At 43.1% G+C, this 20869-nt stretch overlaps 1 protein-coding gene across 3 annotated transcripts in view; it reads left to right on the top strand.

The window, feature by feature from the left end:
* Positions 1-20869, top strand: part of GABRA3 (gamma-aminobutyric acid type A receptor subunit alpha3) — a 381172-nt gene that overhangs the window by 155893 nt on the left and 204410 nt on the right. For all 3 annotated transcript variants that reach the window (XM_083159070.1, XM_083159071.1, XM_083159069.1), the window contains one exon: positions 3517-3584. In XM_083159070.1, coding sequence (XP_083015196.1) covers positions 3517-3584 — 68 coding nt within the window. The remainder of the gene's footprint in view (positions 1-3516; positions 3585-20869) is intronic.

Below are 20869 nucleotides of genomic sequence, written 5' to 3'. Positions count from 1 at the left end.
TTGCTGTAATTTATTTGTAATGTTTTACTGCCCTCAGGTGGATGTTTTGTAAAATGGCAGCTTTATTTCCACTTGACCATTGATTTTAGATGCTACTTTTCAATGTACTTTTATAAGGGCTTTTATAAGATTCATGTGATTCACCTTTTATAATTTGTAAATTTTTGACAGGTGCTTTACACAGTATCTGGAATATACCACATATAGTGTGCTTTATACCATGTCTTGGATATATCACTTCAGCATTCAATTTTGATTGCTGCTTATCAATATACCTTTATACACAGCATTACAGTATCTGACATGTAAGATTACAGCAGTTAATTGCTGCTTCCCAGTATATTGTTATAATTGCAAAAAAAGAAATAGATTCCTGTAGATCACCCCTATTGGTCTACTGACCTCTGGTGGGCGATTTGCAGAATGACATTGGTGTGCAAGTAACCTCTTTTTAATGTCTTGCAATCAATCTGCGTTTTCCTACATTCAATTGTTACTCTATTAGGCAGACTGTCGGTCTATCCCTGATTGAGGTGCCCCTCCCCTTTAAAGTTTATTCAAATGAACTGACAGTTTAGATAATTTGTGTAATTTGCACATGTAATACGATGCAGATTGCGATATAATTGCCACTTTTTTAATGCCCCCCCCCCCATGCTGGGTCTTGTAGGTCTGCTGTACAAAGCAATGTGTTTTTTTTTTTCTATTTTTTACACACTTCTGCGCGGCTGCGCCCTGGGCTTCAGCTCTGGGCGGGAGATTCCCCTTCCAGCAAAAATCTGCAACCGTGCAGATTTGCAGCCACACAATAAGGTCTGAATTAGGCACTAGTTCAGGCTGGATCGCATAAGCAATTTAACCTGAATTTTGGGCTGAGTGAATTGAGAATGGATTGCTCTTTGCTATCCACATGTAAATCCAGTTGCAATTCCTAAACCAATTATATGATTTTGCAGTCTGTGCAGATGTGAGCAAATCTGACCCTTCCACAACTATGTGACTGAGGGGTAGATTTATGAAGTGGCGCTGTGGGCTAAATGCGCTATCCCCGTGCGCTGAAGCAGGGGATAGCGCATCTCCTGATCTATTATAACTGCAGTGCGGGTGTTCTAACGGCGGCGATGGGAGGGCGGGGACATAGCGCATGTACTATTTCTAGTACAGCGCTCACCAGTGAAACCTAATTTATGAACGGTCAGCATCGCTGACCGTTCCGCCGCCTGCAGCTGTCGACTTCGACAGCTGCAAATGGCGATGCCCTATGCCTACAGCAGGGACAGCGCTGTCCCTGCTGCGCTGGGATCTCGCGTGAGTAGCGAGATCCCGCAGTGAGCCAGCCAGGGGAGACGCGCTGTCAGCTGGAGGGGACATCGCCAGAGGGGGGAGTTAGCAAGGTAGTTAGTTTATAACCATCTACACCCATTCAGTAAGTGTTTTTATATACTTTAAAAAGCAGGACACTCCATTTACAAAAGTCGACATGTGTCAACTTTTTCACTGTAACACCAACATAACTTTTTATAAAAGTAAAAGCAATGTGGGGACACATAGATAGTGATTAAAATGCCACATTAGAACATAAAAAATATACATGTAATGAGGGTAAAAATTTTGTTTTATTAGGGTGTTTATTAAGGTAGACAATTGAGTTAATAGAAAGCAATTATTGAATAACAATTAGAATAATTAATTGTCTTAATCAGAGTTGAAAGGCAAGATTTGCATATATGTGAAGGGTATGCCACCGTGCACGGACGTATGCTCACTCTGACGATCGGTGACACACGCTGAGTTTTCCATTGGAAAAAAGCGAGACCCGTCCGTGCAATGTGGCGTACGCTCAGATATACGCAAGATGTCGGTGGGGAAACGGACGATACCCGTCCGTATATGGTGGCGTACGTTCTGTTGTACGCCAGTTATCGGTGTCTAAGAGGGTATCCGTCCATGTACGGTGGCATACGCTCAAGTGTACGCCACTCCCCTTTGTCGGTGTTTGTGACGTCCGTATGCGGATGTTTTGTGGGCGGACTTACGCTCACTGTCCGCTTACGGGAAACGTACGGTGAAACGGACCGTACGTACGGTGCACCGACAGAATCAGAATAAGGCCCTGCGAGAGGCTGACCAAGCTTCCTGTCCTCGAAATTATGACTATATGTGTTCTAATTGCGACTACACATTGCTCATTGCTGCTATTTGTGGCTGCGCATGCGCAATGCAGCTGAAGTGCAGTCAACTCTGACTCCAGTCTTATGCATGATTTTTGGGTTTGCAGCACAGAACAGCAAAGACCTCTGCCTGATTAACAGGTAGAAGCATTTGTGGGGTGTGGTTGCAATGTTTGCAAATATATTTATACTGTTTCTGTGCAGGGTAAATACTGGCTGCTTTAGCATTTAACTCACAGATGTTAAGGCCCCCATCCACTAGTGCAATATGGCCTATTTTCATGCGATTGAGATGGATTGTATGAAAACTGGCATGTCCTTTACCTGCGATTGCATTGACAGGTGCGCTCCTCACATTTCATTCGCAGATCTCACTGGCTGCCATGAATATTTCTCATAATAGGTGCACATTGCAGTGAATATGTACACCGGTGATGTGATCGCATGTGATTACTTGGAGAAAAAAATCTTATACGGTAATAGCCACCTGATGAATCGCAGGTGTACATAGCAGGAAAAAAATGTCCTTTCAGACTTATCACATCAGATGGATCACAGTATGATTGCATGTGATAATTCTAATGTTAAATGACCAATAATCGCAATCAAAGCCTTCCCAGGAAGGTCCCGCCCAGATTGCAAGGAAACCGCATTTAAAGGCCCCCATGCACTAGCCAGATTTGGGCCTGTTTTCTTCAGATTCAGATGGATCTGGCAGATCGATCTGAAGAAAAATTGGCAAATCTGAGCTCACTCAGATCAGATGTGCGTCTGTGTCTCAGATCCATCTGACAAAAAAATCCTATGTGCTGCAAGATCCAACTGATCAGGGGTTTAACATAGAATTCATCGGATGTATCTGAAGTGAATAGAGTGAAAATTTAGCCCAGGTTCAGATCAGATTCCTGGGAGAGTTCAAGGGAATTTTTAAGAGATTTACAGCTTCAGATATGTCTGCGTAGTGGATGGGGGGCTTAACTTATTGCTGAGAGAGATCTCACTAGTGGATGGGGGACTTTAGACCGCTTTATTTTTACATTACAATTTAGAGTTTAGTTAGAACACACCGCACCCAAAGTTAAATTTATCTGTAAATGTTACATCTGCCCCACCTGCAGTACAGCATGGCTTTGTCCATTTGCGTGTTCTTTTGCTTTGATAACAAAGCTGAATTAGGCCCATAATCAATAATCAAATTTGCTATAATGTAGTAATTTGAATATATAAGGTTAGATAGGGAAATGTCCAACGATCTTTTATCTCACCACTTGTACTGTATTTTGCATATTAGGTATTTTTGTATTTTTTTAAAATAAGCACTACAGTTATTTCCTTTCTTTTTCAGATTCTGTGACAGAAGTTAAAACAGAAATTTATGTCACTAGTTTTGGACCTGTTTCAGACACAGATATGGTATGTGTTTTTTCCATAACTTGCTCTTCTTTCATAATGTGTTGAAACCTCAGTGTGGTAGTAGCAGATCTAGAGAGAACAATAAAATAAGGGGACCAAATGATTGGTGAATGACAAGTGCAATACATCAGTCAATTAGCTACTGCAGCTGCCCCATGCATGCTGATGCATGAGAAGCAGACAGAGGATGCTACTTGGGCCACTCTGATGTGTTTATAACACAATCAGAGTGCTTGGGCAGAATCTTCTGTATTCTTCTCAGCTATCAAAAACTAACCTTTGCATCCAGAATCAATGTTGGACTGGGGCATGAGGAAATGTAGTGATAGGGCCCTATATCTAGTAGTGTGAACAGTATCCAGAAGAGGAATAGCTAGCCACCACGCTGGTTTGCCTAACCATTAAGAGATTGTATGGTCTCGGCCCATTAATAAATGTATACAGATATAGCCACACTCATCTAGCCTACCTATGGTGGTCTGACCGCAAAACGATTCGCACTGCAGAATGTCGTAGCATGGTGAGGCATTGCACAATGTGGCTAGTGTGGCGTTTGGCATTCCCATTGAGTGTAATGCTTATGTTCATCCACCAGATGTCGCTTATGGAAATCACCATTGTGCATGCATGGGGTCTTCAATGAAATACAGTACAGTAACATAGTCCAAAACTACAGTACATTACTGTATTTTAAATGCAGAAATGTACAGTATGCTTTACAGATGAGCACTGGGCTATAGTATCGCTGAATACAGATCACGTACACAGTATGCCGAGCTTAGCTCTGTAAGCGCAGGCTAAGCTCGGCATACATACAAATGAGTATGTAGCATATTAACACTATTGCGGATGGCAGAGACTATCTACCATGAAGGAGCCCACCTTACAGAACTGGGCTTGGCCTAAACCTCTATTCCCAAAAGGCACTTCAGCATCTATTGTTCCCCCAATTCATTCAGACCATGGCCTAATTACTATCAGTATAGTTCTTGGTAGCTCTGATACAGCAAAACTTTTGTGGCGATTTCCTTCACATCTAGCTCAATCTAGAGGCCTACATGATGTAATGTTCTCAGTATGGGACCAATATCACTCTTATTTTTTGGCGAGCTGCAAAAGCTGTAATACAAGGATAAGTCATTGTGTACGTTTCAAGACTTAAGAAACAAGAATCCTCTAAATATATGGAATTACAGTTTGAGCTGTCAAATTCATTCTAGACATTAAAACTATACCCATCATCAGAAAATAAAACCTTATATCAAACCGCTAAACTGCACTATATTCAATATCTCCAAAATCATGGGGATAAATATCTCTTTAATAGAAACTCCAAATTTTATTAGTTTGGAAACAAAGTAGGAAAACTCCTTAAAAATCTACTTCAAGGCTCTAGGGAACATACAATAATTCAACCTTTATTGCAAGCTGATGAATCCTTAACTGAAACCAATTCACAAATTGCTGCCATTATGTAGACTTACTGTATTACGAAAACCTATACATTCCACCACAACCAGTGCTGAATGAGTCAATGAGATCCCCAACATCCTCTTTGTCTAATTCTCCCTATCCTTCCTCTTCTTAATGGGATTCTTTACCACTACCACAAATACCTGATTTGTTAAAGAACAATTTAATAAAACCTATAACCAATAAGAAAATCTCTTGGGCTATTGAAAAATTAAGAGCAAAAGCACCAGACCCTGATGGCTTCTTGAATGAATATAACAAACTTATGACATAAAAAATTGTAGAACCCCTGGCTGCATGTTTTATATCTATAATGAATCAAGGATCACTTCCAGCTCATTTATCTGATTTGATTATTAAAAAATACTTCCAAAGCCGTGTTGTAATTTAAATCTATTGAGGTCCTATAGGCCAATCTCTCTTCTAAATATCGATTATAACATTTGCAAAGATATTACTAGAGAGATTGACACCTGTATTGCCTTATATAATTCATAAAGATCAATCCGGTTTTATTTGAGGGAGATATTTTGTAGAAAATGAGTAAAAGAGTATTGGCAGCCATACAATATGCCAATGCTGATTTTGCATCTCAGGCTTCATCTAATATGGTGCTTACATTAGACGCAGAAAAAGCATTCAATTTAGTATTATAGCACCATTTATTTAAAACTTTTAAAAACTTTGGCTTTCCTTCTCATTTCAGTAATTTGATTCGCACTCTGTACTCCTCCCCAAAATCATCTATAGCTTGTAATGGTATATTCTCTCCTCCCTTTCAACTCCGTAGGGAAACCCGCCAGGGATGCCTGTTAACACTGCTTTTATTTGCAATTGTGATAGAACCGCTTGCTATTGCAGTTAGGACCTCTCCCCTTATACAAGGAATTCGGATTGGATCAGAAGAATTAAAAATAGCACTACAATATTTGCTGATGATACTTTGATATTTCTTTCTGATCTGACCCATACCTTACCTGCCTTATTAAAGCTTATTGACTTATTGACTTATTGGGAAAAGAGCAGGATATAAAGTCAATTTGACAAAGTCTGACATATTATTTTTAGGACAGATAGAGCCCAACATCTTTTGCATTCTCTTAATATTCCATTTTACTATGATTCCATCCCACTTTAAATACCTGCAAACGTATCTCTGCTTTATTCCTTGAATTTCTCTCCTAATATTTCACAAATAACTAAACTAGTCTATTGGAGAGATCTTACACTCTGTTTGCTAGGCAATAATCCAATCTATTATTTTCCCCAAAAAAATGTATTGCATGCAAATGCTTCCGATAACCTTGCATAAAACAGATATGTAGTACATTTATTTCCAAGTGAGACACTATTTGACACACAGAAAAGCTCAGAAACCTTCACTTTATATTCTTACTGTTTTGACACAAATAACCTTGGAAGATATGATACCTGGTATACAATCTTCTCACACAATATTAAGTGATGGTTTTAAAGATTCTAGGTTACACCATGTAAGGGGCCATTTAAGCCCATCATACTTTACTTTGTAATATACCAATTATATTTGCTGGTTTTATAACTTCCCTTCCCCTTCTTTCCTTACCCCTCTGTCTGTCTTTCATTTATTTTATTTAATCTATTTTGTTGTATTAATAATTTTTGTTGCCAATGTTTCAAGGATAAAGCTTACAGATATATTGGATAATAACTTGAAACGGTTCTGACTAGGGATGTGCATCGGCCACTTTTTGGGTTTTGGGTTCTGATTACCGTGATGTTTTGGGTTCTAATTGGTTTTGGCAAAACACCTCCTAAGTGTTTTGTGTTTAGATGTTTTGGGTTTTGGGTTCCGATTTTTTTGTTAAAAAAGCATAAAAACTGCTAAAATCGCAGAATTTTTTTTTTTTGCTCCTACGCTATATTAACCTCAATAACATTCATTTCCACTCATTTCCAGTCTATTCTGAACACCTCACAATATTGTTTTTAGGGCAAAAGGTTGCACCGAGGTAGCTGGATAACTATGCTAAGCCACACAAGAGTGCGGCACAAACACATGGCTCATGTAAGAGTGGCACTGCAGCGGTAGATACAGCAGTACTAGGCACCAGACAGGTAAATAAGGCAGTACTAGGCACCAGACAGGTAGATAAGGCAGTACAAGGCACAAGACAGGTAGATCAGCAATACTAGTATGTGCACCAGCAGAATTTATAATAATTAATTTTAGGTACTTATGAGTTATCTGGGCGCCCGATTTTTTGATTGTATGCCTTAAGTTAAGGCATACAATCAGATGCGATGCGATGCGATGCGATATCGCATCGCATGCGACCATCGGATGCGATGACCCGATTTTTCCATAGGAATCAATGTTAAAATGGACTGAGTCCATTTTAACATGGAATTCAATGGGAAAAAGGGGTCCTTTTCATACCCCTACTATCCAAGTGGGCATGGAGTTGGATATAAACCTGTGGCGAGCGTAGCGAGCCACCGAGCCCGAAGCGTGGCGAGCGAAGCGAGCCCCGCGAGGGGACGGTATTCTGTGTCCCCTCACGGGGCTCGCTACGCTCGCCACGCTTCGGGCTCGGTGGCTCGCTACGCTCGCCACAGGTTTATATCCAACTCCATGCCCACTTGGATAGTAGGGGTATGAAAAGGACCCCTTTTTCCCATTGAATTCCATGTTAAAATGGACTCAGTCCATTTTAACATTGATTCCTATGGAAAAATCGGGTCATCGCATCGCATCGCATCGCATCCGATGGTCGCATGCGATGCGATGTGCCCGATCCGACCCGATTTAGAAATCGGGCGCCCGGATAACTCATAAGTACCTAATTTTATTATTAGATACTGCTTGGCAGTGGCACTCAGTGGCACACGTCAGTGCACCAGCAGCATGGAATTATTTTTGACAGTCCCACACAGCACAAGTATTATTTTTTTATTAAATTAGATATAGCAGCCTAGTATGTAGTTGTACTACTAGGTAGGTACACGTAGGCAGTAACACTGCCAGTGGCAACAGTGGACTGAGTAAATAATACTGGCAACCTCTATTCACAGTATTCCAGCATTCCAGGCAGCACCAGTGGACTATATATAATTCAATTAATTATTAATAATATAGCAGCCTAGTAGGTAGAGAAAATAAACTACTAGGTAGGTAGGCAGGCAGGCAGTAGCACTGCCAGTGGTCACCACAAAAGGTAGTTATATTACACCCCACCAGTAGCTTTATGCAGTGCACCAGCAGAATTTATAATAATTAATTTTATTATTAGGTACTGCTTGGCAGTGGCACTCAGTGGCACACATCAGTGCACCAGCAGCATGGAATTATTTTTTACAGTCCCACACAGCACAAGTATTATTTTTTAATTAAATTAGATATAGCAGCCTAGTATGTACTAGGTAGGCAGTAGCACTGCCAGTGGCAACAGTGGACTGAGTAACTAAATAATACTGGCAGATTCAGTGCAGGCAGCACCAGTGGACTATATATAATATCATTAATTATTCATATAATATATATTACAGCACAGCACCAGAGGTAGGCCCCAGCCAGTGGTGTAGCTAGGTTCCACGGTGCCCGGAGCAAGGGCATGTGTCGCCCCCCCCCCCCCCTGATTTGTAGTAGGTGGGACCCTTGCGCGGCGAAAAGGGGGCACGGCCTGACATTATACTACACACCGTAATGCCCATTGCACTTTTTAGCAAACTTTGTAATACCCATTACACATAAAGGGCCTTATTCAGATCTGATCGCAGTACAAATTTGTTCTCAAAATGGGCAAACCCATGTGCACTGCAGGTGGGGCAGATGTAACATGTGCAGAGAGAGTTAATTTTGAGTGGGGTGTGTTAAAACTGAAATCTAAATTGCAGTATAAAAAAGATGCAGCCAGTATTTACCCTGCACAGAAACAAAATAACTCACACAAATCCAACTCTCTCTCTATACATGTTACATTTGCCCCACCTGTAGTGCACATGGTTTTGCCCATTTTGAGAACAAATTTGTACTGCGATCAGATCTGAATAAGGCCCACTTCCCTACATGCTCATTGCTAGGAACTTCATGCTCTATGCCAGGGGCTTCATGCTCGTTGCCAAGTGGGACTGACCTTGCTCATTGCCAAGCCTGCCCAGCTCCCCGCTGTGCCCGCCTGAGCCAAAGCTCAAGTCTCCCGCTGGACTGCTAACCAATAGGCGCTCGCAGTCCAGCAGCCAATGCTGCTTCTGATTGGCTGCTGGACTGCAAACTCTATTAGTCTCAGGCATGTACAGTAGCATGGTTATGAAAGCAAACTAAGAAAAGAAATACAGTATGCTGAATTAGAAATCCATTCTGATAGTATATATTGGTTAGTAAAGTTGATTCAGTCAGCAGTGGGTTAATACATCCATACAGTTTAGCAGCAACTTTGTGCTTTTCCAGCAATAGAAGCACTTTTGATTAAAGTTTTAATACAATTATGCTGGTGGAGAATGGGTTAATTATTAGGCAGCAGTGTGTGTTGTAAGTCAGCCTTGAAGATAGTCTCTGAAATTTGATCCTGCAGCCATAAAATCTTTACAAACACCCACACCACCCTCTCTCCAAGTAGTAAATCAGTAGTAAACGCTGGATGTAACTGACCATCCATACATGACATTTCAAAACAGCGCTGTGTAAATGTATAGAGATTTAGAAAAAGATAATACTTATGCTCCATAGTTGTCATAAATCATGTTCCCGGCTGCTGGTCTCGCTCTCCCCAGTCTGTGCAGCCTTCTGTAGTACACGCTGCTCCTGCTCTTTGGTCTCCCAGGCTACGGAGGTCAGCAGAGACGCAAACAGGAAGCCTCTCTCTCACTGACTGATGCCGGGGACAGCGGGGAGTGGGCGAGCAGGGCGAGGGAGCCGGCGGCAGAGCTCCGGCGCCAGGTGTCATGTCGGCGCCCGGAGCTGGTGCTCCGCCGGCTCCACCCTAGCTACGCCTCTGGCCCCAGCACAGAGGAGACAGTAGTACTACAGGTACACAGTTAGACTGTCCTCCTTGCTAGGGAGAGCCCACACTAAGCAGAGAGGAGAACATAGTACACAGCAGCACTGAGGGAGACAGCCCCAGCGAATAAAATAATTACAACACAGCACACCAGAGGTAGACCGCACAGAGGAGACAGTAGTACTACAAGTACACAGTTAGACTACACAGCAACACTGAGACAGCCCCAGCGAATAAAACAAACATATTGCGTTCAAGGTCAAGCTCAAGTTTAAGACCCAGCAGCAGCACCAACACACCCTCTCCCAACCCACTACTAGACTGGAGTGAAGATGGCGGGCGCAGCAGCCGCTATTTAAAGCCTCACGAAATCCGGGAGATTACGTTCTGACCACGCGGACGGACCCGAGTCAGGCGGGAATCTCCGAGCGCTGCTCGGAACCGGGATCGGAATGATGACGTCCGTGGGGGCTCTCTGGAATCCGAGTCTGCACATCTCTAGTTCTGACTAAGAATACTGTTCCTTTGAGGGTAGTTACGAGAATCACATAATATACCTTTATTGGCTGATTTGTCATCTTGTATACATCAATGTGTATTTGTACCAATGTGAACCTTTGAAAAACCTTTTAATAAATACATATATATATATATATATATAAACATATATATATATATATATATATATATATATTTTTTTTTTTAAATCCACATTGCACAGGTAACCGGTGCTGCGAGACATGAGGATTTCTGACACAGATTATACTCAAATTACCTATCCTTCACAGATTTGTCACCAGTTCTGTTGGTCCATATGACTAAATGCCTTACTCCTGTTTAATCTTGCATGTCATCTCACCACTGCAATTTTAATATTTTCAAAACAGAATTAATTTAATTTTCACTGGCCATTTGACCTTAAACCGTCTTTGGTTCCCCACATTCAAAACACATCCAAAATATGACCATGTCATAGACACTGCAAAAATTCTAATACATCTACTCACCATCTCCTGCACTGATTATTACATAAATCTCTTTATTGGTCTTGCCAAAAATAGACTCAGCACTATAAACCATTTTTTTAAATCATATATATATATTTTTTATTATTATAAGGTATTTCCAAAATACAATAAGCGTACATAGAAAAAACAACAAAACAAGCAAAAAACAAAACAGAAAAAATATTACAAAAAATGGCATCAATAAAATAATAGATTTATTGAGCTACCCAAGTATATATATTTTCCATTTAATTAGATTGATATACTAATTAGTCACATTTTGAAATTGAATTATGATATGTTGCCACAGGTATAGGACAATCTAACTCCCAGGTTAAAAATCTTTACTTACATAGACCTCCTCCCTACTGCCCAAGCTGGAGCTGCACCATCTATCCCATTTTTCGTAGTATTTACACATCGAACCACGTACCTTAGACATATGCCTCTCATGTCTAGCAACATCATTGGCTAATGCCCTCCGTGTATGTATACTAGGAGAATTTGCAGAGAACCAAACTCTGGCTATAACCACTATAGCCAATGTTGTAAGACACATAACATATCTATACATTGTTTTGGATTGTGTCTCCTCAAGATCTAGTCCAAAAAGGCACACTCTAGGACTCATTCCTGGAAGAGTCGGAGCTGTCACCATCACATCATTCCAGACCTCTTCCCAGAATGAGTTTACTAAGGGACAATTCCACAGCAGATGCCAGAAGCCTGAGTTCTCAGCCTGGCATTTAGGACATAGAGAATTACCTCTGAGGCCTACTCTCTGCAAAAATAAGGGTGTACGATATATTCTATGAAAACCATAAAAAAATACCTGCTGGTATCTAATACATGGAGATGTATTTCTCTTTCAATGGTCCTGGTGACACAGCTCAACACTGGGATGTAGGAGGGTCCGAAGGAGCCAGGCACCTATCCTAAAGCTTTTAGAGGGTAGGCTCCTCCCCTACTGCATCCCGGTCTCTTCAGTTCGTGTTAGGTGCCCACTGGAGTGGGTGCTATTCTAAAGGGCTGCGGGAGCAGCTGAAGAATTAGAGTAGTTAGGGGATTTTTATTATTTTATTAACTTTCACTCTAGCTAGGTAGGCACAGTGTGAGGATTCTTACTAGTGAATCCTCACACTGCTAGCGCAGCAGGAGCTGACAGAAGCGCGTCCTGTCAGCTCACTGTGCACAAGGGAGACGCTGTCTGGCCTCCCTGTGCAGCGCTTACAGCTTCTTTTCAGAAGCTGCCTGGGCTCCGGAGCGTCCTGAAACCGGCTTCACGTTTAGGTGGGGATCATGGGGGACAGGCGCTCCATGATGGCGGCGGCCATTTTCTGCGGAGCTTACACACTGAGCTCCTGTTATGAGAGGACAGCAGTGTTGTTACAGGCATGTTCCAAGTGGTCCCCAGCCGAGGGGGAGATACTGGAACTAGGAAATCCTACCAAGGGAGCGGCTGACTGGGGGTGGTTGGCGCCAAAAGTCACGGACCCCGCAGCAGCAGGGACTTGGTCTCTTCCCTCACTCTTTGGCGCCTTTCAGAACGCTTGCAGCGGAGCTGAGCTGGCTTACAGATCCTGGCAGAGTGTTTAGATTTCCTGGGCATCGTTTCCCCGCTTCAGAAACCGACAGACAGATAAGTGACTGCGTGCATTGACTCTGTATAGACGCTGTTGTACATTGTATGCACTGTGTGGGTTACTTTACATCATGTCTGAGCAACAAGCTGTGGTTTTGGGGGAGGGAGCCCTTATTACACTGAGCGCTTGTAATGTGTGTACACAAAAATTTACACCTGAGCAGATGGCCAAGGGGGGCTTGTGTAGTGCTTGCGCTGCTGTGAGACCCATGGGGAGTGAACCCCAGAGGGCAGAGCAGATTGAACCCGCGTGGGCTAGTGCCCTGGGCAGGTCAGTTAACGCCAATTGCTGGACAGACAGGGTGATGCCTTGGTAGAATCTCAGAGACCTATGTCATCATCCCAGCAGTCCTCTGGCTCCTTGCCTCTTACCAAGGCAGATCCTGCCTTCTTACAGGTGATGCAGGATACTGCAAAGGGGATCAACAGGTTTAGTGATTTACTAGACAAAATTGATGTTGATGCTGTAGGGACCCCTAAAAGATCTTACTCTGTGCCTTTATTGGTAGATGAAGAGGAGGGAGCGTATGCAGATATCCCCTGGGAACAGGGTGATATTTGGAAGATTTCTCTGCGGCAGGAGTTGAGGATCTTATTACGACTGTAAAACAGGCTCTAAAACTTTCAGTGGAGGATAAAACTCCTGCTAAAGGTGTGTTTAAACGACAGCGTAAGGAGGCTGTTACTTTTCCTTCTGATGAAGGTTTACAGGAATTGTTGGAAGGGGCTTGGAAAACCCCTGATAAAAGGCTTCAGATGCCTAAGAGATTCCTAAGTCTGTACCCCATGCCAGAGTCTCATGCGGAGCTCTGGGAAAAAGTGCCAGTTGTGGATGCCTCTGTGGCACGTCTGTCTAAGGCTACTGTATTACCAGTACAAGGGGGGCGCAGCCTTTAAGGATCCTGTGGACAAAAAGCTGGAGGGTAACCTCAAAGCCATATTTGAGGCGGTGGGATTCACCCTACGTCCTCTTATTGCTTCAGCCTGGGTCTCTAAGGCCATGATTGAGTGGGCTGGTGATTTATGCACCATTTTACATGCTGATCCTGGTGTATTGCTGCTGGCGGAGAAGCTTAAGGCAGCCGCAGAGTATGTGTTGGAAGCGGAGGAGGAAGCGCTCAATATGGCGACCAGAGTGTCCACAGTATCTATCAATGCCAGGAGAGTACTCTGGCTTAAGGCTTGGGAAGCAGACAATGAGTCTAAGAAGGCCTTAGAAATATTGGCTTTCAAAGGAAAGTTATTATTTGGATCTGAATTAGAAGAGATCATTAAACAGGCCACTGGTGGCAAGAGTACATTCCTGCCTGCCCCCACGGCTAAGCAGACATCCAGATTTTCTGCCTTTAGGCCGTCCTTTCGGCCCTCACCTAGAGGTGGTGCGTCCTTTCGAGGACAGTCATTTAGGGGAAAGTTTCGGTCTTCCAGGGGCAAGGCCCCGAAGTCTAAGTTTGGCTCCTTTCACAAGAAGCCTGTCTCCAAAGGAGAGGACAAACCCTCCGCATGACTGTCAGGGGATTTGCCCGGCAGTGGTAAAGGTGGGGGGGCGTCTATCACATTTCAAGGACGCATGGGCTTTTCTAGACCAGGATGCCTGGGTGTTAGACATTATAGCCCAGGGTTACGAAATTCCCTTCAAAGGTCTTCCTCCGAGAAGATTTATTCCCATGTCTTTACCAAAGGAAGCTCGGCTCCGTACAGCTCTATTAAGAGCAGCTCACTCCCTGTTAGAGAAGGGGGTGGTAATTCCGGTTCCCAGGGCAGAGTGGAAGAAAGGTTTTTATTCCACTCTGTTTCTGGTGCCCAAGCCAGACGGATCTTTCAGACCAGTACTAAATTTGAAGTCTCTAAATGTCCAGTTATGGGTAGATCATTTCAAAATGGAGTCTCTACGGTCAGTGCTCCTAAGCTTGGACCAGGGAGAATTTTTGGCGTCCATGAATGTCCAGGACGCATATCTTCATGTTCCTATACACCCAGAACATCAGGCCATGTTGAGGTTTGCGATAGGAGACCTGCATTTACAGTTCCAGTCATTGCCCTTTGGTCTGGCCACTGCGCCGAGGGTATTCACAAAAATAATGTCTGTGATGGCGGCTGTGCTGCGGCTCATGGGAATCACAGTGATACCTTATTTGGACGACCTGCTGTTCAAAGCAGAGTCAGCAGACAGGTTGCAGAGTCATTTGGCAGAAGCCATCAGTTTTTTGCAGGCTCACGGCTGGCTTTTAAACTTACAAAAGTCTCAGTTGGTGCCGTCACAGAGACTCCAATTCTTGGGAGTCATTCTGGATACCCATCTACATCGGGTATTTCTTCCGGAGGCAAAGGCCAGGGATCTGGTCGCCTTAGTCCAGGAGATTCTCAGCTCTCGGAGCACATCAGTGTGGAGGTGCCTCAAGCTGCTGGGGAAAATGGTGGCGTCGTTCGAGATGCTGCAGTTTGCCAGGTTCCACTCTCGGGTGTTCCAGTGGAACATCTTGACGGTTTGGTCAGGAAACACACAGACCATGAAGTCAGAGCAGATAGTGCTGTCTTCGGATACTCGAGACTCTCTGAAATGGTGGACAGACGTGTATTCCCTTCAGTGGGGTCGGTCACTGCAGACTTGGAACTGGCTGGTAGTAACTACCGACGCCAGCCTGAGGGGCTGGGGGGCAGTAGTCTTGGACCTGCGGCTGCAGGGCTTGTGGACTCCAGAAGAGTCTGCTTTACCGATCAACATCTTGGAGCTGAGAGCTGTCTGGAAAGTGATTTCTCTGGCGGGAGACAGGTTACAGAACCTCCCTTTAAGGATTCAGACCGACAATGCCACAGCTGTGGCGTATCTGAATCACCAGGGAGGTACACGCAGCAAACTGGCCATGTGGGAGGTGTCCAGAATCCTCCGGTGGGCGGAACAGAATGTTCCAGCAGTATCAGCTATATTCATACCAGGAGTGGAGAATATAGAGGCCGACTTCCTGAGCAGGGAGGAGCTCAAGGAAGGGGAATGGAGTTTAAATCCTCAAGTATTTCATCAGATCACCTTGAAGTGGGGAACTCCGGATGTGGACCTGATGGCATCCAGGTTCAACCATCAGGTGCCCAGGTTTTATGCCAGAACGAGGGATACACTGGCAGAAGCAGTGGATGCCATGACTATCCCCTGGGAGGGGAATCTCCTTTATGTTTTTCCGCCAGTCCCAATGCTGGCGAGACTCTTAAAGAAAATACAGGCCCAGGCGATTCCGGTGATCTTAGTGGCCCCAGATTGGCCAAGGAGGTCCTGGTACTCGAGGCTTCAGAGATTGTCTGTGGACTCGTGGTGTCTACCTCTGAGGCCAGACCTTCTAAGACAAGGACCGTTCAATCATCTGGATTCAGCTCGATTAATTTTGACGGCCTGGCTGTTGAGACCGCCATTCTAAGAAATAAGGGATTCTCAGAGGCAGTGGTTCACACCATGATAAAAGCCAGGAAGTCAGTGTCTTCGACAAATTATTATAGGGTCTGGAAGACTTACATTCGATGGTGTGAGAGACGGAAGTCACATACATCACGTTTTAAGTTGACAAAAATGATGGAATTTTTACAGGATGGTTTCTCCTCTGGGTTAAGCCTTCAATCCTTAAAGGTGCAGATCTCGGCCTTGTCCATCTACTTCCAGAAAAGGATTGCTATATTGCCGGAAATTCAGACTTTTTTACAGGGGGTGTCTCGGTTGAAACCCCATACAAACAACCAGTAGCGCCTTGGGACTTGTCGCAGGTTTTGGAATGCCTTCAGAAGGCACCCTTTGAACCATTAAGGTCGGCGGACCTTAAGTTCCTCACATGGAAGCTGGTATTCTTGTTGGCAGTGACATCGGCAAAAAGGGTGTCAGAGTTGGGAGCATTGTCATGCAAGTCTCCTTTCCTGATATTTCACGATGATAGGGCAGTTCTTCGGACGGTTCCTCAGTTTTTGCCAAAAGTAGTCTCTGCTTTCCATCTAAATCAGGAGATAATTCTACCTGTGTTTCAACCCCCAGAGGGTTCTAGAAAAAGGGACAAATTGAGGAATTTGGATGTTGTGCGTGCCTTACGCATTTATGTGGACAGAGTTAAGAGTGTCAGAAAAACTGACACCTTGTTAGTGTTGTATGACATACACAAAATTGGTTGGCCTGCATCTAAGCAGACCATTGCTAGGTGGTTGCGCTCTGTTATAGCATTTGCATACACTAAAGTTGGTAGGCCTGTTCCGGCCAGAATAAATGCGCATACCACCAGGTCGGTTGCCACCTCTTGGGCGGTTCGACATGGGGCAACAGCTGAGCAGGTTTGCAGGGCTGCCACTTGGTCATCTGTTCATACCTTTGCCAAATTCTATAGGTTCCATGAGTTCGCGTCGGAGGATGCATCATTCGGGCGAGCAGTGCTGAGAGCTGCAGACCTGAGCGTACCCGCCCAAAGGACCGGCTCTGGAATGTCCCAGTGTTGAGCTGTGTCACCAGGACCATTGAAAGAGAAAAAGGGATTTTTGTAAGAACTTACCGTTCGAATCCCTTTCTCTGATATGGTCCTGGTGACACAGCGATCCCTCCCTTACGCTCAGTAAGTATGCCAGTGTTCATGATGTTCATGTTAAATTGGTTAAAGAAACAGTTATTGTTAAAAAATGTGCATATAATATGTGCAGGCGTTTGTACTGAGTTAATGTATTCCAGTGGCTTTGAAAGATTGAACTGAAGAGTCCGGGATGCAGTAGTGGAGGAGCCTACCCTCTAAAAGCTTTAGGATAGGTGCCTGGCTCCTTCGGACCCTCCTACATCCCAGTGTTGAGCTGTGTCACCAGGACCATATCAGAGAAAGGGATTCGAACGGTAAGTTCTTACAAAAATCCCTTTATTCAATGGATCCCAAAATTTGGATCCACTGCTCATCTGACATAGGTCCCAGGTCAACCTCCCATTTTAATCTTAGGCCGTCTAATTGGTCAGGACTAAGTTTACTATTAAGAGCTGCATATATATGTAGACAAGAAAAAGGAGTATACTCTGCGCAATCTCACATATATTCTACTGACAAAAACACTCTTTGCACCTTAGTTGGTTTTAAAAAAGTGAATTTATTTGTTTTATGAATTAATATAAAATAAAAAGGGTGGAAAACATTGATGCAATAATAAAACAAGTTATAATAATACCGGTATACACACTGGGAGTGGAATGACAAAACAAGACAAACTGACATTTAACATGCAAAATAGGTGGATATGTAAATCCTCCTTAAATGAATAGAAATGTCTCTTGCAGTTTACTTTTTCGTTAGGTTGCAAAAGTCAGTTACACTTCAGTATCTTTGCACTGAGATGGTAGGTATTTGTATCCAATTTTTAAGTGCTTACCAGGGTGCTGTAGTGGCTGAGGGTCTGCCGGCAGACTTCCCAAGTAGGTGGTATGCGATGTCCTGCACAGTACCATATGGGATCCAACCTTCTTCAGATCAACTAGTTTCGCCTCTCGGCTTCGTCAGGATGCTGAACGGGTATGGTGCCTCCGCCACTTCTCCCTTTTATTAGCAGGTCTCAGGATTCTAATTGCGGTGATTTCCGCCCTGTTGTGGCATCACTTCTGCCCTTAGTTGGTGCTGGATGGGGCCGTCGCGTCACTTCCGCTTCATCATCGAGTGTGCTGTTAATGTTGTCCTCCCACTGCTTCTCAGTGCGGGGTGTGCGCTTCGCGTTCTTACCACCCTATCTGGGTGCGCAATCTGTTTCCGCCCTGACCGGATAGTGTCTATGAGCCCGGGTAATTTTTTGTTCAGGTTTTGCTGTTTGAGGCTTTGTCGGCCATCTTGGAGATTGACATCAGCAGGCTAATTTGCCAGTCCGGGAGTTGTTAGATTTCCTTCGTGTTATTTACACATTTCTTTGACATAAATAAGTGCACATATAAGACATACTAGAGACACATTTGGGGATAGACATAATCCTGTGATTCTCAAACTAATTAAGAGTGAAATGAGGATGGGGATAGATATAAAAATAAAAATGAATATAAATATAAGTATATATATATAAAATAAAAGTAAAAAATAGTAGATAATAATAAATAATAAAAGCTGGATAAAAATAGGGATATTCCTATTGGAATGTGTGCACAAAAGGATGACAATTATCTGTGTGGGTGCGCAAAGATAGGGGGAATAAAAAAAAATAGCATCGAACCATTAGTGATTGTATTATTAGCAATATGTTATGACAAGTAAAGTGGTTTGAGGGAGGTCATGGGATGAGAAAATGGAGGGGGTCAGGCATGGGGAGACTGGTGCATATTCTGCTAGTTCTATTGTTTGTGAAGGAATGGGTACTTCTAGTGGTTTTCTTATTTCAGAAAGGGGCTAATTTCCATGTCAATATTAAGTCCTTTGGGGCTGAGGGTCCCCATATTGTATATCATTTTGCTTTCTTCTTTGGTTAGCAGGTCGTCTTGGTCTCCTCCTCTCCATGGTACAGTTACCTTTTTTAATCCTACGAACTTCAGTGAATTTGGGTTACTATTGTGTTGTTCTTTGTAGTGGATTGGTATACTGTGATTGTCCTTATTGTTTTGTATATTGCAGATGCTTTCCTGAATTCTTATGTGAAGTTTTCTTCTTGTTTTACCGATGTATTGTAGGCCGCAGGGGCATTCTAACATATAGATAACCCCTGCGGTTTGGCAGGTGATCCTCTCTCTTATGGTGGTTTTCTTTTTATTGGTTGTAGACTCTTCGTTTTTCTACATGCTGTGCATGTGGTACATCTGGAGAAGCCTACTGTGTGTGAAATGCTTTTTAGTCCTGGAGTTTCAGTTGGTTTCAGATGGCTCCTAATAAGGGTGGATCTGATGCTGTCTGTTCTTCTGTACACAATTTGTGGTCTTTCCGGGAGGAGATCTTTCAGTTCATCGTCTGCTTTCAGGATGTGCCAATGTCTTCTAAGGCTTTTTTCCAGTTCTTTGCTTTGGGTGGAGTATTCGGAGATGAACAGGATCTTTTTCTGTTTTCTTGTTTTTGTTTTTTTTATGTATTTTAAGAGTTGTTCTCTGTCTATTTTTGTTATTTTTGTTTTTTCTTCTTCCAAAAAGGAATGGTTGTACCTTTTTTCTTTGAATTTTCTTATCCGTTCGGGGTGTTGTAATCTTCAGTTTTGGAGCAGTTGCGACGAATTCTTCTTAATTGCCCCCCAGGAATGTTCTGAATCCATCTTTTATGGTGATTGCTGGTGATTGCTCCTGGCATCCAAATAACTATTCTTATCTGTAGGTTTGATGTATGTTTTTGTTTCGATTCTTCCATTTTCTACAAAGATTTCCAAATCCAAGAAGTTTATTGTGTGTTTACTGAAGTTACTTGTAAATTTGAGGTTGATGTTATTGTTGTTTATTGTGTTTATGAATGAGGTCAGTTCTTCCTCGTTGCCTCCCCAAACAATGATGACATCATCTATATATCTTGCCCACAGGAGCAGATTTGCATGGTAGATATTATTCTCCCAGATCGTCTCTTGTTCCCACTGCGCCAGGAACAGGTTTGCGTATGATGGAGCAAACTTAGTCCCCATAGCTGTTCCCTGGCGTTGTATGTAGAAGTCATTTTCATACCAAAAGTAATTGTGCATTAAGATACATTTTATTGCGTCTATTATGAAGTTGATATGTGTGGGGTTCAAGGTGGAGTCTTGTTCTAGTCTCTTTCTGACATTGTTGCATCCATCTTCATGCCTGATACATGTATAGAGAGCTTTAATGTCGCATGTTGCCAAGATGTAATCCTGTTTCCAGTCTATTTTTTTTAGGAGGTCTAGAGTTTGTGTTGTATCTTTTATGTATCCTCTTTGTTTAATCACAATGGGTTGTAGGAAATGGTCTATATAGCCGTATAGGTTTGATGTTAATGACCCTATTCTGGCTATAATCGGTCGTCCTGGTGATTGTTCTGTGTTTTTATGTATCTTGGGGAGGTGGTAGTATACTGGTATAATCGGATTTGTAGGTTGTAGAAATTGGTGCTCATTTTTATTCAGTGTACAGTACCTTCTTCCATGCCTCTTCTTAGGAGGAGTTCCAGTTCTTTTTGGAATTTATTGGTTGGGTTGCTTCTTAGTTTTTGATAGGTAACCTCGTCTTCCAACGTCTCTTTGCTTCTTCGTTGTAATCTGTCCTTTCCATAATAACTA

This window comes from Crinia signifera, chromosome 9 (assembly GCF_055691185.1).
Source record: "Crinia signifera chromosome 9, ASM5569118v1, whole genome shotgun sequence".
NCBI lineage: Eukaryota > Metazoa > Chordata > Amphibia > Anura > Myobatrachidae > Crinia > Crinia signifera.
This window is presented reverse-complemented; position numbering and strand designations above follow the sequence as displayed.